The 15,107-nt window shown below is 37.4% G+C and overlaps 1 protein-coding gene across 3 annotated transcripts in view; it reads right to left on the reverse strand.

The window, feature by feature from the left end:
- Positions 1-15,107, reverse strand: part of MSH3 (mutS homolog 3) — a 178,482-nt gene that overhangs the window by 4,912 nt on the left and 158,463 nt on the right. For 2 of the 3 annotated variants that reach the window (XM_057740289.1, XM_057740281.1), the window contains exons 21-22: positions 9,771-9,957; positions 5,937-6,066 (exon numbers count right to left, since the gene is read on the reverse strand). In XM_057740289.1, coding sequence (XP_057596272.1) covers positions 5,937-6,066; positions 9,771-9,957 — 317 coding nt within the window. The remainder of the gene's footprint in view (positions 1-5,936; positions 6,067-9,770; positions 9,958-15,107) is intronic. The other variant, XR_009054434.1, reaches the window with a different exon arrangement.

The raw sequence follows: 15,107 nt of genomic DNA on the forward strand, positions 1-15,107 counted from the left end.
TGAAGATGGTGGAGGGCCGAAAGGCTCAGGAAGGGCTTTTTACCTCCCCCTTCAATGACCCCAAAGAATTTAGATGGGGGTGGGGGGGCCCTGGCTCAGAGAGAGATTATTACCAGAGATAACTTTTATCCGAATGACCTGTGTGTATGGCAAGACAAACATCTAATTATCGAATATCTGTGTTTCTTATTTCTCTAAAGTACTCTCCTCCCCTCTGAAGCCCCCGTCTCCTATCCCATTCCTTAGCTCAGCGCAGCACAGCACAGACGCCTCAACTGCCAGACTTGCTCTCCTATTCTCATGGGGTCCCTGTAGGTACATAATTAAATTTGTTTTTCTCCTGTTCATCTGTTTTATGTTAACTTGATTATTAGACCAGCCAAAGAATCAAGAAGGGTAGAGAACAAATTCTTCCTCCCCAACAGCTGCATACAGTTTAATCTTTGATAAATCTAAAGCAGCTCAGGATTATGCAGCTTTTATTACAAACTCAATATAATTGCACTGTATTGCAAAAATGTCCAAGATGAACCAGGTTCACGATTTCTGCGACCCTAGTGTACTTATTATAAGTTTATCAGGAGCTTTTTCTCATACATGATTTCATTTGATAAATGTGTATGCTTTATTCTTTTATCAGCTAAAAGCTAAAAAGCCAAAAGACTGAACACAACAGAGAAGAAGCATAATGGAATTTTCTTTAATCTCCTCTAAGAATTCAGCAACAGACAAATAATACTTTTCTATGGGTGGGTGCTGGAGGTGGGAGGTGAAAAGAATGCTGACACTCGCAGGAATACATAGACTAAACCTCACATTACAAAGCAGTAAGAATATCTTTTGCCTCCAAATAAAACTTAAGGAACACAAAGAACAGGTGACAAAGTGGGTGGGAAAAGACTAGGAAAGAAGCATGTAGAAACCAGTGCCTGCTAACCTGGATCGTTTTTTGTTACCCTTCAATGCTCACAAGACCCAAAGTGAAGTGAACAGCAGTGGGGTATCAAAAAAGCAAACTCTTTTCATCTCTAAGACAAATGTAGCCTTCATCACTTCAGCTGGGTTAGTCCTAACTCATGTCTCCACCTCCAGCCTCTCCTCTATAATCTAGCCTCCCACTAACCTTTTTAAAAAAAGAGATTAATTCATCTGTCAGTCCATGTGTCCATTCATTATCCATCCATCCATCCGTCCGTCCGTCCATCCATCCATCCATCCATCCATCCAACCAACCTTTTCCGAAAGCCTACTAAATGCCACAAAATCCCCTCATTTAAACATTGCTTTGCTGATAGCTTTTTCCTTTTTTTCCTTTATATACATATAATATGTAGTATATATAATATAGCTAGCTAAAAATCTTTCTTAAATATAGTTATAAAATATAGCTAAGTTATATAAAATATTATATTGCCCCCCCCAAAAAAAAACTCATTAGTATACTGCAGTATAAACAACTACTGAATTTGTCATCATATGGTGGTCTCCACTTTAGTACTAATTACGGTAGTTCTTAACGGCATCAAGGTAAATAATGTGACCACTCTTCCGTAATCACCTGAAGGAGCTGATTTATAGTTATGTTCTACCTCAAGGCTATCTTTTACTCTCCCATGGAAGAGAGAGGGAAGAAGGGGGAGGAGAGCCAGAGAAAGAGAGAGGGAGAGGGAGTATGTGTGTGTACAAAGGTAATGTAGAGGCAGGTCAGAGAGAAGGTGGTAAAAACGACTTATTTCTTTACAGTTCTTGGTGAGGACTTAGACACTATAACCATTTCTTAAATGGATATTATTGAAAAGCTTATCTGACACTGCTCAGAGTCAGTGAAAGTAATAATTCATGTTTCTGCTTGTTATAGGGAAACTTAGCAAAACTGTTTTAAAGCAAAACTCCTCGAGGCAGTTATTAAAGAGATGTGTGCTGATCAAATAGTTTCTGAAGTCACTTTTAGGATAGATTCATAAAAACTTAGACATGGATGAAGTTAGGTGACTTGTCCGAGATCTTATGGGCTGGAAGAGACTAAAACGCGGGTTTCTTACTTGCTGGTCCATTGCTTTATCTACAACACCAAGGGAAATAGGTAAACACAGTGTCTTGAAAGTTACTCAAAAGACTTTTGGGGCATTTTGCTGGTGACCAATTGGCCTCTAATTTAGACAGAAGAGGAATTAGGTCAGAGGTAAAGGATAAAGCATAGATATAGTCAGGGATAATATTGGAAGTGAGAGGCAATGGAGCAATGCTTCAAGTTTCTGAGTGAAAATGATTTTCAGCCTAAAATTCTAGCCCTAGCTAAATTACAAATCAAGTATGAAGGTATGGAGACATTTTCATTCATGCAAAATCTTAAAAACTTTACCTCCTTTAGCTGATGTTATTTTAGTAGCCTATCCAAAATCTACTGCACCTCTAAGAATACCCTGATTTATAAAGGAATTAACTCCTTGACCATTGAACTCAGGAGACAGTGTCCTCATATCCACCTCCAAATGTTGATCTCAATTAGTCTAGGCTGATCAAAGCTATCCCTGATATTCTTATTTCTAGGAACAGGTTTAAGAATGAGCATGTGACTCAATCCTGAAAATAACATAGGACACTGGTGACATGCTACTGGGCATCTGAGAAAAGTTCCCTTGCTTCTAAGAAAGAGTCACAGGAAAAGCTGGTCCCTTTTCTTCCTTTGGACATTGTCAATTCTGGATGTGATGCCCAAGAGAGCTGCTAGTCTGACGATAAAGCCAGCAAGGCAGGAAGACAGCCTGCAGAATCACAGAGATGAGGAGCTGAAGCCCACCCTTCCTGAGGTTCCTGTAATACAAGATTATATGTATCCTTATTGTCTGAGCTGGTGTGAGTCCAAGTGTTCTGTTACTTGCAATCAAATGTACAGAAGAGATGTGAAGAGATTTCCTAGGATGACAGCAAAGGCAGGTCTCAGGACAATGGCTGGGCAGTAGGCCTAGGAAACAACCAGTTCGGATGAGCAGGAAGACAAAGGGCTCCAGGAAGAATGACCCCAGTGGAGAAAACTGGAACCAATAGGTTCAATCATGTGGAAAACTGTCTAGAGAGGTGTTTTACAAAGCTACTGGAGGATACAGGAATTTTCAACAATAGACTCAAATAAAACAATAAAATGAAAGAAAAAAAACAATTATTACCTTCAAGAAAAAAGTTGTAAAAGAAAGAAAACATACGTGTCTCCATACTTGGCTCATGAGTAAGCAATACCTACTGGCAACGATAGTGAAAACAATGAATGTGAATGAAACAGAAAAAAAATGCGAAACTACTATATTATTCTATACCAGGAGGAAGGGGAAGGGAGGGCTGAAGCCCCTCATTTAACAGAAGTCAGTAAATATTGTGTCAGGCTGATGAACCAAGAGACAGGAAAATAAGCACGGTATTTAGAACTATGGAAGAAATGGATGAAAGAGTTGAAAGCAGTTGCCTGGGGATTGGGATGGGGAGGGGCCGTGGAGTAAAAGGACAGAAGCAGGGGACCACTGCCTGTTAGCACCAGCTTTTAGCATCATTTAGTTTTTAAAATATATGTTCATGAATAAAAATTTAAATCAATAAAATAAAATGCCAAAACACTTAAGATGTAAGGTCTGGGTTTGTAGTCAGTTCACATCAAACGCTTACCACTGACCCTTCCCTGCTAGTGAACTCCGTTTTGTTTACCCATTGGGTTTTAGCTTATAAGCTCCTCCTGTCATTTTGGATGTAGATGAATAGATACGAAACTGCTTCCATGAGAGAATTTATGATGTGTTTTTCAAGACTGCATGGTGGTGAAAGGCAAGGATTGCCTCACATTACATTTATCTTAGGTCCAGTGCTTTGTTTTATTTGGGCCAGTTGCCTGGTTTCTTTCTCAGGTCCATCCTTACTTATTACTTTTCCAAAATAAAATTTGGACTCTGGAGTATCTTGGATAATGGATTTTCCATCGTAGCATACCAACTGTATAAACCATCACTGGCCGACAGACTGGTAGCTTAAAAAATTATTACTGAACAGGAAAAAAAAAAGCTAAAATCTACTATAATACAGCACTTGAATTTTTTCTATTGCCTAATGATGTATTTTTTAAAAATTTTTATTGGACTATAGTTGCTTTACAGTATTTTGTTAGTTTATACTGTACAGCAAAGTGAATCAGCTATATGTATACACATATCCCCTCTTGTCTGGATTTCCTTCTCACTTATGTCACCACAGGGCACTAAGAAGAGTTCCCTGAGCTATACAGTAGGTTCTCATTAGTTATCTATTTTATACATAGTACTGTATATATGTCAGTCCCAATCTCCCAATTCATCCCACCCCACTTTGCCCCTTGGTATCCATATGTTTGTTCTCCATCTGTGTCTCTATTTCTGCTTTGTAAATAAGATTGTCTATACCAATTTTTTCAGATTCCACATATATGCGTTAATATATGATATTTGTTTTTCTCTGACTTACTTCACTCTGTATCACACTCTCTAGGTCCATCCATGTCTCTACAAATGACCCAATTTTGTCCTTTTTTATGACAGTAATATTCCATTGTATATATATATATACCACACCTTCTTTATCCATTCATCTGTTGATGGACATTTAGGTTGTTTCCATGTCCTGGCTATTGTAAACAGTGCTGAAGAACACTGGGGTGCATGTTTTGAATTAAGATTTTCTCTGGGTATATGCCCAGTAGTGGGATTGCTGGGTCATATGGTAGTTCTATTTTGAGTTTTTTAAGGAATCTCCACACTGTTTTCCATAGTGGCTGTATCAACGTACATTCCCACCAACAGTGAATGAGGGTTCCCTTTTCTCCACACCCTCTCCAGCATTTATTATTTGTAGATTTTTTGATGATGGCCATTCTGACTGGTGTGAGGTGATACCTCACTGTAGTTTTGATTTGCATTTCTCTAATAATTAGTGATGTTGAGCACCTTTTCATGTGTTTGTTGGCCAACTGTATGTCTTCTTTGGGAAAATGTCTATTTAGGTCTTTCACCCATTTTTTGACTGGGTTGGTTTTTTTTTTTTGATATTAAGCTTCATGAGCTGTGTGTATATTTTGGAGATTAATCCTTTGTCAGTTGCTTCGTTGGCAAATATTTTCTCCCATTCTCTGGGTTTTCTTTTCATTTTGTTTATGGTTTCCTTTGCTGTGCAAGAGCTTTTAAGTTTAATTAGGTCCCATTTGTTTATTTTTGTTCTTATTCTCATTACTCTAGGAGGTGGGTCAAAAAAGATCTTGCTGCAATTTTTGTCAAAGAGTGTTCTATGTTTTCCTACTAATGATGTTCTTTTTCACGAAGTGTTCATTTCTGTGACATGAGTAGTAAGCAGAAGGCTAGAAAAAATACTGTAGCTCCTACAGAGCAGTTCAAGCAGAGCAGAGGAGATCCTGCAGGCAGAGGACGTGGATTCTAGGCTCAGTTCAGCCCCCACCCAGGTGGCCGACATGGGGAATCCACTCTACCTGAGATTCACTTTCCTTGTCAAATTAAGATAAAATGTATTTCCTACAGAATACTGCTCTTAGTAAGTAATTAATGTTAAATGATATGTTGAGAAATATATGAATATTTTAAAAGATGACTAATACATTTGACTGTTAGGGCATCTTTCCTGAGATGGATCTAAGAGTAAAACCTAAATGTCCCCCCTCACCGCACCTTCTTCTTGTAGAAAAATGAGACAAGGAGGGCCAGAGAAGGACTCAGAGATGGCAAGGATAAATGCAAATTCTGTCTGACCCTAAGCTTAGAGAAAATGAATTTGGACAAATGTCAGTTACAATCAACATTCACAGCTTTTATTATTAATAAGCAATAAGTTCATGCTCCTGTGAACTTCAAGTTATCAATCATGAAAACCAACAGAATTCTAGTTGTACTTACTGCAAGAACAATTCATACCTGGGTCCTGTCTGCTTTCATCCTCATTGACCAAGAATCCCATGTGATAATTCCCCACCTGCTGTGAGTAACTTTTTTCTAATTCACAAACTGGTGGATAATGGGTAACAAACAGGGTTAAGGATTTCACCTAAAGCAATGAGACACAATGAAAGTTATTTTATTTTTAAATTTTAATTTTAATTTAAACTTTTCTCCAACTTTATTTTGAAAAATTTCAAACCTTCATAAAAGCTGCAAGAAAAGTACAATGAACACTCATATATTCTTTATCTAGACAAACATTTGTTAATATTTTGCCATATTTCCCCTTTCTTCCTCCCTACCCCCTCTACACACACACATACACACAGACACAGACACACACCTTTTTTTCTGAACCATTTGAGAATTGCAGACATCATGACACTTCATCCCTAAATACTTAAGATTCTATCCTCTGAGAACAAAAACATTCTCCTACATAACCAGAATAAAATTATTACACTCAAGAAATTTAACAGTGATATATCACTATTTACTAATACTAATAGTTCATGAATTTCCCTTTCTGTCCCAATAATGTTCTTTAGAAATTTCTTTATATTAAAAAAAAAAAAGACTCACTTGGTACACTTAGTCATGTCTCTTTAGCCCCCATTAATCTAGAAGAGTTCCCGAGACCTCTCTTTTTTGACTTCTGTGTCTAAAATTTTTGAAATATCCAGGACAGCTGTTTTACATAATCTCCCTCAATTTGGATTTCCCTGATTAAATTCAGATTAAAACTTATTACCAGGAATATTACATGTATACATAGGTGACATATCCTTTTCAGTATATCACATCAGGAGGCACACGATGTCACTCTCATCTATTATTGGGGAGGGTAAATCTGATTATTTGGTTTAAGTGTGTGCCCAGAAGATTTCTTCACTGTGCTGATACCTTTCTCCTTCATAATAAATAACTTGTGGGGTGATACTTTGAAACTGTGTGAATATCATTTTCTCCAAAAATCTTTCATTCAAACCTTTTACCATCTGCTGATCATTGCTGCCTGAATCAGTTATTGTGGTAGTTAATAAATGTTGATTAAAAAAAAACCACATAGCATTCTCTACTTATTAGCTGGCATTCTCTATTTATTAGAGCTTTCCCTTCTTCCCACCCTACCTTCACCCTTTTAAAATTTATTTTTGTGTTGTTAGTATCAATCCAAGACTTGTGGATTACTTAATTAGCACTGTTTTAAAGCACGTTATATACGTTCTAAAAATCCGTATCTTAAGGAACGTTAACACCAAATCTTGGTCTAAAAACTAGCAGAAGAGGGTAATCAAATTGAAGAACTCCAGTTTTGACTCATCTGCCATTCACCTTATTAAAAGCCAGAGCATATGCCTTCTCTCTAAAAACAATTACAAATAAACCTATTAAGGTAGGATTTCTTTGACAAGTTGCTCTTAAAATCTGCCCTGAAGCATCTTAGGACCAGCTGTCTCCCTGCTGCCCCTTCCCTGAGCTGACAGGCATTTCTAGCTGGAAGACCTAAGGGTTTGGGTTATACCACTGCCCCCTCAAGGCCATTTTCACCCCGTAGCAGCAACAAAAAGCCTCCCCCACTCCTCCTCTCTTTCCCATCCCAGCAGTCAAAAGACACCATGAAAAATAAAGATTTTCATCCATAAAAAGGTTAGGGACTCTTGTTCCTGAAGAATCCTCTTCAACGACTCACCTCCAAGGTAAATTTTATGTAACACACTTTCTTCATCAACATTTAAAATATCCAAAAAATGCTATAGAAGCAATGAAAACAGAAGTGACAAATTCAATTCTGTCATTAATTTGTTCCTGAAGGTTCTTAAATGACTCTTTGATATTCTGACAAACTGCTTTTGGCAGCCAGCCTCCAACATGGCCCCAGAGATCTTCGCTTCCCAACGATCATGCTCTTGAGTAGCCTCTTCCCACACTGAATCAGGGCTGGCTCTGTGTGGTCAACAACATGATGGCAAAAAAAATGCACTGCTGCTTCTACCTTGATCTCCTGGAATGCCTCCTCTGGGGGAAGCCAGATGCCGCTCTGTAAGGATACTCAAGCAGCCCATGGAGAGGACCACAGGGAAAGGAATGGAGGGCCCTGGCCAGTCGCCAGCACCAACGTGCCAGCCATGTGAGAGAGCCACATCGGAAGAGGACCCTCCAGCTCTGGCTGACAACTGCCTGCAACCTCAGGAGAGGTCCTGAGCCAAAACCAGCCAGCCAAGCTGCTCCCAAATTCCTCACCTCCAGACACTCTGAGAGATTATTAATAAATGATTACTGTTGTCTTAAGCCACTAAATTTTGGGGTAATTTGTTATGCAGTCATAGTAACTGATACACTGCTATAGAATAGATACAATTAAGGGAAACTCAAGGTTGACAAATTCAGCTGTCATAATTTGTTCCTGAAAGCTCAAAAAAAAAGTCTTTATTTTTTATTAAATGAAAGATTCTTTAAATTCTACAGTGCTTTACAATTTTCAAAAGTTTCACATACATGATTTCAAATGTCCCTGTAACAACCCTTCTCCCCCACCCCTAAAAAGCCCCTCCTTCCTTCCCTGTCCCCACTGGTAATCACCAGTTTGCTCTCTATACGTGTGAATCTGCTTCTTTTTTGTTATATTCACTTGTTTGTTGTATTTTTTGATTCCCCATAAGTGATATCACACAGTATTTGTCTTTCTCTGTCTGACCTATTTCACTTAGCATACTTGCCCACCCATGTTGCTGCAAATGGCGAAATTTCATTCTTTTTTTTTTACAGCTGAATAGTGTTCTTAAATGAATGTTTAAAAAGTGTGTTTTGGAGGCAGATATAGAGCTTTACAGAACCTGTGATATGTAGTTTCTATAATGATTAAAGAAAAGTTCCTGAGCTATATATTTTTGTAAATACAGAATATCTTTTTTAAAAAGTAGTTATTTTAAAACAGAAAATGTCATTATTAACTATGTAATCTAACTAAATGTTTAAACAAAAAACTGAGGGCCACAAGAGTTTAAAGGGGATTTTATTTTTGTAAAGAAATACTAGCAAAAATGTGCTTTTATTGGCTACTTAAGGAAGAAAGGAAGAAATGAAAATGCAAGAAAGACACAGAGAAAAAGGAAAGTATAAAAAGTAGAGAACAAATTAGAAAAGAAAAACCAAAGAAGAAACAAGGTTCAGGGGCAGGTGCTAAGGCAAGAGAAAAAAAGGTGAGATCGAAATGAACAAAAACAGAGACAGTGACTAAAGGGGAGAATTTGATGGAGATGATGGGGCGTAAAATTTGACACAAACAAAAGTTCACATTGAGACGCTTAGAAATGAACTCTGAAAAAAAAAAAAGACACATGCACTGAAGGAGTTATTTAAATAGAGACACAAAAAGATCAGATCAAAAGCCTTATATATATCTTTCAGGATACTGCTGAAAAAAGTCTCTCACACGGCAAAAATGGCACTATCTCTTATTTGGTTCTTTTCTCAAGGATTGGGTTGCAGGTGGATGGTCCCTACTCTTGATTTAGTTTGCCAAGGATAGTTAAGATGCAGTTCTAGGAGGAAATATTGCCAAGGAGGCCATTCTCCTACTGATCAGGTTTGTTCTGCTTCAGCAAGAGAAAGGAATCCACATCAAAGAACTACAAACGATATTTATGGCCAATCTACCCGAGTTCCATGTATAGCATCTGAATGATCAACTGCAGGAATAGGATCAACTATAACAAAGACAATGTTGAACATTTAGAAACGGAGGTCAGGGAAACAATCTGTATAGTATGTACCATTCCTGTACAAAAAGGTATGCAAGGTACTTACATCTCTAATAAAATGCTCAAGTGTAGCATAAGCAATGGCGATTCCGTCATGGGTGCTTGTCCCTCTTCCCAATTCATCCAAGATAACCAAAGACTGAGATGTTGCTTTTCTTATTATTTCTGCTGTGTCAGTCAGTTCTTCCATAAAGGTACTCCGTCCTTTATATATGTTATCTGCAGCCCCCATCCTACAAACAAGATGACAAAACCCTGATTTTCCTCTGAACTTCGTAAGTAGGAAGCCAGACATTATTTTCTGAACAATAACTATAAAAGATCCTTAGAGGGTCTATGTACTTTGAGCCAATAACAGCTGAAGTTATACTAAACAAAAGAAAATATATTGGATAGAGTGCCTAACATCAAATGGCACCTTAAAGAAGCATTCTGGGTAGAATCTGAGATACTGGACAGAGCTCTTGAAAAGCAGGGAAACCTCTGACCCGGCCTCTTCCTGACCAATCACTTCAAACAAAGGTTTTGCTACTCACAGGGGAAACAATGCTTCTCTGTGTCATTGTGTTTAAAATCTATGAGTACTAGTATGTTGTACAATTAAAGGCTTTTGCCACTGTTTCCTTAAGAAGATTCTACGTTGATATTACAAATTAAAGTACCATGTTGAAATAACTTAAGATACAATGTTTTTTTTAACTAGAACTAAAAGTATAGAGGTTTAATAACCTCAGACACCTAATACAGGTTCCTAAAGTGGACTTCATGGAACAGAGTTCTTAGAGTTGTCAAGAAAACAGGTTCAAAAGATGTAAGGGTTCTTCCCTGTACGGCTTCTTAGAGCCTTTAATACCCTACTGCATATTGTGCACTTCTTACAGCAGACCTAGTACACAGTATTTCTAACTCATTTAACCATGAACCCTTGAAACTTCTTGTAGAGCACCTTCAGACAATAATGGTCTACAGAACACATTTGGAGAAATGTAAAAAGAAATCTGGGCCAAAAAAAAAATAGGTATTTGCACTCCAGGTCATGCAGTTAGCAGCAAAACCTAGAATTCAGACTCTGACCCACTAGCTACCTCTGTGGATGCTGGTAACTATTTTCTCAGCAAAATACCTTCAACAATTTAGTTTTTCTACAACAGTTCATATGTGACCTACCATAGCATAATACATCTCTTATTTCTGGAAAAACTCATGGTAAAACCGAGCCTTACCCATCCTGTGACTGGAGCCCTGCCCTGGGCAGGAGAGACAGAGTATCATGTCCCCCCAAACCACCCCAAGACTGGTGGAGCCTTAGGAGAACTGCTCTAGTAATCAGTGGAATTTAGAAACTGTAATTAACTACATCTATGATGGAGGTGATAGAGTTTTACTCTAAGTGCTGTCAACTTTATCCACTTTAAAATCGGTAACCACAAAACATGATTTCTGAAATGTTGCTACCTCAGGAGCATTCTGGTTACTTTTCCAAAGTTCCAATCCTGTTATTTACCTCAGTTTTCAATGTTTATTGTACTAATACGTTCCCTACCATAAAACAAGAAGATTAAACTTTCCTATCTCTGCAACCACTCTGAATTCTTCAGAATCATAATGTTTGATCTTCACTTAACAATGATTGATTTTATTCCTGACAGGTTGTGAACTGACAAGAAGAACATACCTTTTGCTGATAAAACAGCTCTGAAAAGGCAAATATCTGGGGGGTGGGGGGAGTGTCTTTTATTCAAGAATTAGAATAACAAGCAAGCACTGGATACGATTTTAATGCAACAGTTTACATATATTTAAGTGCTTTCTAGAAACACTATGGTAACAGAGTGGTCTCATTGGGAACTGCAGGAAGTGTAGAAAGCTTTGGGGAAAGATATTTCAAGGTGAGATTTCAAATCAGGAGGGAAGGATGAACGATCAATCAATAAAAAAGATGGTAGCTAACTGGTCGTTTCAGAAAAAACAAAAGAACAAAGATGTGTCCCTCCTCACACCATATTCCAAAAAATAAATTTATATGAATTTAAAAGATGAATGTAAAAACAGAAACCATAAACATATGAAGCAGTCTAGGTGAAATTTAATCTCTAGACGGGTGGGTGGCTTCATATACATGGCATCAAAATATGCGTGTAGCAAAACCCCATGGTACCAACGTGTCTCATGGTATTACAGGGTTTCTGTCCTTAAGAAGATCAGGCCAGATTTCAAGGGATCTTGGACGTATTTTTATTTATTTATTTATAAATTTATTTATTTATTTATTTATTTGGCTGTGTTGGGTCTTCGTTGCTGCACACGGGCTTTCTCTAGTTGTGGTGAGTGGGGGCTACTCTTCCTTGTGGTGTGCGGGCTTCTCATTGCGGTGGCCTCTCTTGTTGCAGAGTATGGGCTCCAGGCGCGTGGGCTTCAGTAGTTGCAGCACATGGGCTCAATAGTTGTGGCTCACGGGCTCTAAAGCGCAGGCTCAATAGTTGTGGCACACAGGCTTAGTTGCTCCACGGCATGTGGTATCTTCCTGGGTCAGGGATGGAACCCATGTCCCCTGCACTGGCAGGCGGATTCTTACCCACTGTGCCACCTAGGAAGTCCTTGGACGTATTTTTATTAAACAATGATCCCAACTGTACTATTAGACCAGCGGTTTTCAAATATCTTTTTCACTGTTAAATCCTTTGCTCACATGAAATTTTACAAGAAACTCACTCTGCTGATGAGATAAAATGAACACTGATTTGGTCAAGAACCCAGCACTATGAGGCCCCCCTTCCCCACCTAGAGGGGCTCTGTGGGCCTTTCAACACCCTGGAGAACAGTCTGAAAGCCATTCCATTATTAGGAGCCAACATGTGTTCTCTCACAATTCTGTTTTTGCATAGCACCTGCTGATAAAGCAGCAGTGCTGCCCAGCAGACACTTAAGAAATGGTAGCACCTTAACCAGTCACTGAGGCCACTGGGGAAGTAAGTGTTTGTAACTGTGGGAACTGTTTATTGATAAAAATGTTTTCTGTTAACTTCTCTTAAGAAATTTCCTTTAAGGAATTCCTCTTCTTCAATTTATTTTTCCAACAAATTTCAACAATATAACGATTTTATGTGATTCTGATGGACACAGAATTCTATCAATAAATACATTTTTCTTTTGGTGTTGGTTACTAGGAAACAACTGAATAACACCTTATAATAACAAATAGCAACCCTGACTTTATCTTATGTTTCTATCCTTATTTGTCCTTGATCTTTGAATACCATTTTACTTTCTTATTATCCTGCTCTATTGTATATATCCCAGTAAACTGCCTAAAGTCAGCTTTTGAAACAAGGCAGCGTATAACATCATTAAAAAAAAGTCTATAATTTTCTATTAATCCGACAAGCATTTACTACACATCCTATGGGACAATGATTCTGAAACTTTTCAGGTGTTAAAATATGTTAGAGATTTAAGGAACTCAAAACGTATGTCATTATTATCATTCTGCCTGGATTTGTATTCAAATGCAGTGAAAAATGGAAAATGCATTCTTTAGGTTTCATCTCAGAGTAAGTTTGTTCTGAGTAGACAGGTTACAGATATGTGATTAAGAAAAAAAAACCACTCTGATATTTTTAGGAGTGGCGGCTGACTAATCTTTCTAATCCCCTACTCCCTCCTCGTCTATAACCCTTATATAGGTCAACAAAGCTTAATAAAGCATTAATGGAGAAAAGAAATTATTATTTTTTTGAATCAGTTTCTAAAGTCAAGAATACTTTTATGAGAATTTGAACAAGGGTTTGTTCTTATGAGGTCTCCATATTTTGAGATAACATTCTAGACGTTTCTAAATTATAGCAAATGGGGTGGGGCTCTGTCCCTTCAAAACAATCTCTGGGTCTTATGAAAGGAGAATGCTAGCATGAGGGAGAAATACTCAAATTAACAGGGGGGAGAAGGATTCTTTATATTGACTGATAAGTAATTAGAGCTTAAATATTAAAATTGTTAACCAGAGGCAATGATTATTTGTACTGCATCAGGATTTTTTGGACATACTTTAAGGGCTTTTAAAATAATATATAAGTACATATATTTTACATATATATAACTAAAATTTACCATTTTTAGGTGTATAATTCAGTGGTATTATGCATATTCACAATGTTGTGCAGCCGTCACGACTATCCATTAGCAGAACTTTTCCATCATTTCAAAATGACCCATTAAAAAATAACTCCCCATTTTTCCCTCCCCTCAGCCACTGCCTCTATGAACTTGCCTCTTCTAGTTCCTCAGATAAGTGAAATCATACTCTATTTGTCCTCTAAGTGTTTTGTATAGGAAGGCTTTTATATTAGCTTCTTTGTCTTCTTTTTGAAATTGAAGATGTTTCTTCACTTTGCTAAAAACTGCAGAATTCTGTACAGTATGGGTGTCTTAGCTTTTTTTTTTTTTGCATATTATGTAAATTTTACAAAAGGAAAATAATCTCCTAAATAGTAAAGTACTCTAACTTTTAAGAAGGATGGTGTAAGGAAGAAAAAAAGTTAAAGTCTAAGAAGAGAAAAAAGGCTGCAAAAGAATACGAGATACTAAAAGATGTGTAGATACAGTATGGTATTTAAAAGGTATTACAAAAATGTGAAGTAGTAAATCTGTATAACATTTAAACACAAACATTAACCCAGCAATGGAATGAAATCACAAATAATTTAGCCCTGCATGTGTGCATTTTTTAAAAGCCTAGAAGGCCATACACCTAAAGAACAATGATTTCCAGGTAGTAGAATTACAGGTGATTTAAATTCTTTTCCTTTTTGAGCTTTCCTATAAAGTTTGCACAATGAACAAGCTTTACAGTGTCTTAGAAAAACAAATATTATTTTTAAAAATCACAATACATTTAAAACACTTTATACTCTACTAATACATTTAAAAAACCTTATACTCCACTATATCATTGTGTTAAGACAAGACAAAATGATTGTAATTACCAAGATAAATAACCAGCTTTCTTCTACCAATATCAAAAACACCTTATTAGCAGCAATGAAATTATTGTTACAGATAAAGAAAAAGGTTTCTTTATCTAGTACAATTGTCTCTTCTAACAGCTGCAATCAGATCACACTATGGTATTTAAATTTATGACAGTGAACTGCAAATATAACCAAGCAAAAAACCACTACAGCAATCTTTCAATGTCAATGGAAACATTGCTGAGAATCAAGGCAGAAATTCAGGAAAATGCCAAACTTGTGTTGGCTCACATGAAACCATGTTCACCAGACCCACCTACAGAGCACACGCAGGCCATGTAAGAAGGACACAGGTGTTTTCCTATCAAAGGAAATCCACAGTGTGCTTACTGGGCAAACCATTCCCCAACACATCT

The sequence above is a fragment of the Hippopotamus amphibius genome, chromosome 1 (assembly GCF_030028045.1).
Source record: "Hippopotamus amphibius kiboko isolate mHipAmp2 chromosome 1, mHipAmp2.hap2, whole genome shotgun sequence".
Lineage (NCBI taxonomy): Eukaryota > Metazoa > Chordata > Mammalia > Artiodactyla > Hippopotamidae > Hippopotamus > Hippopotamus amphibius.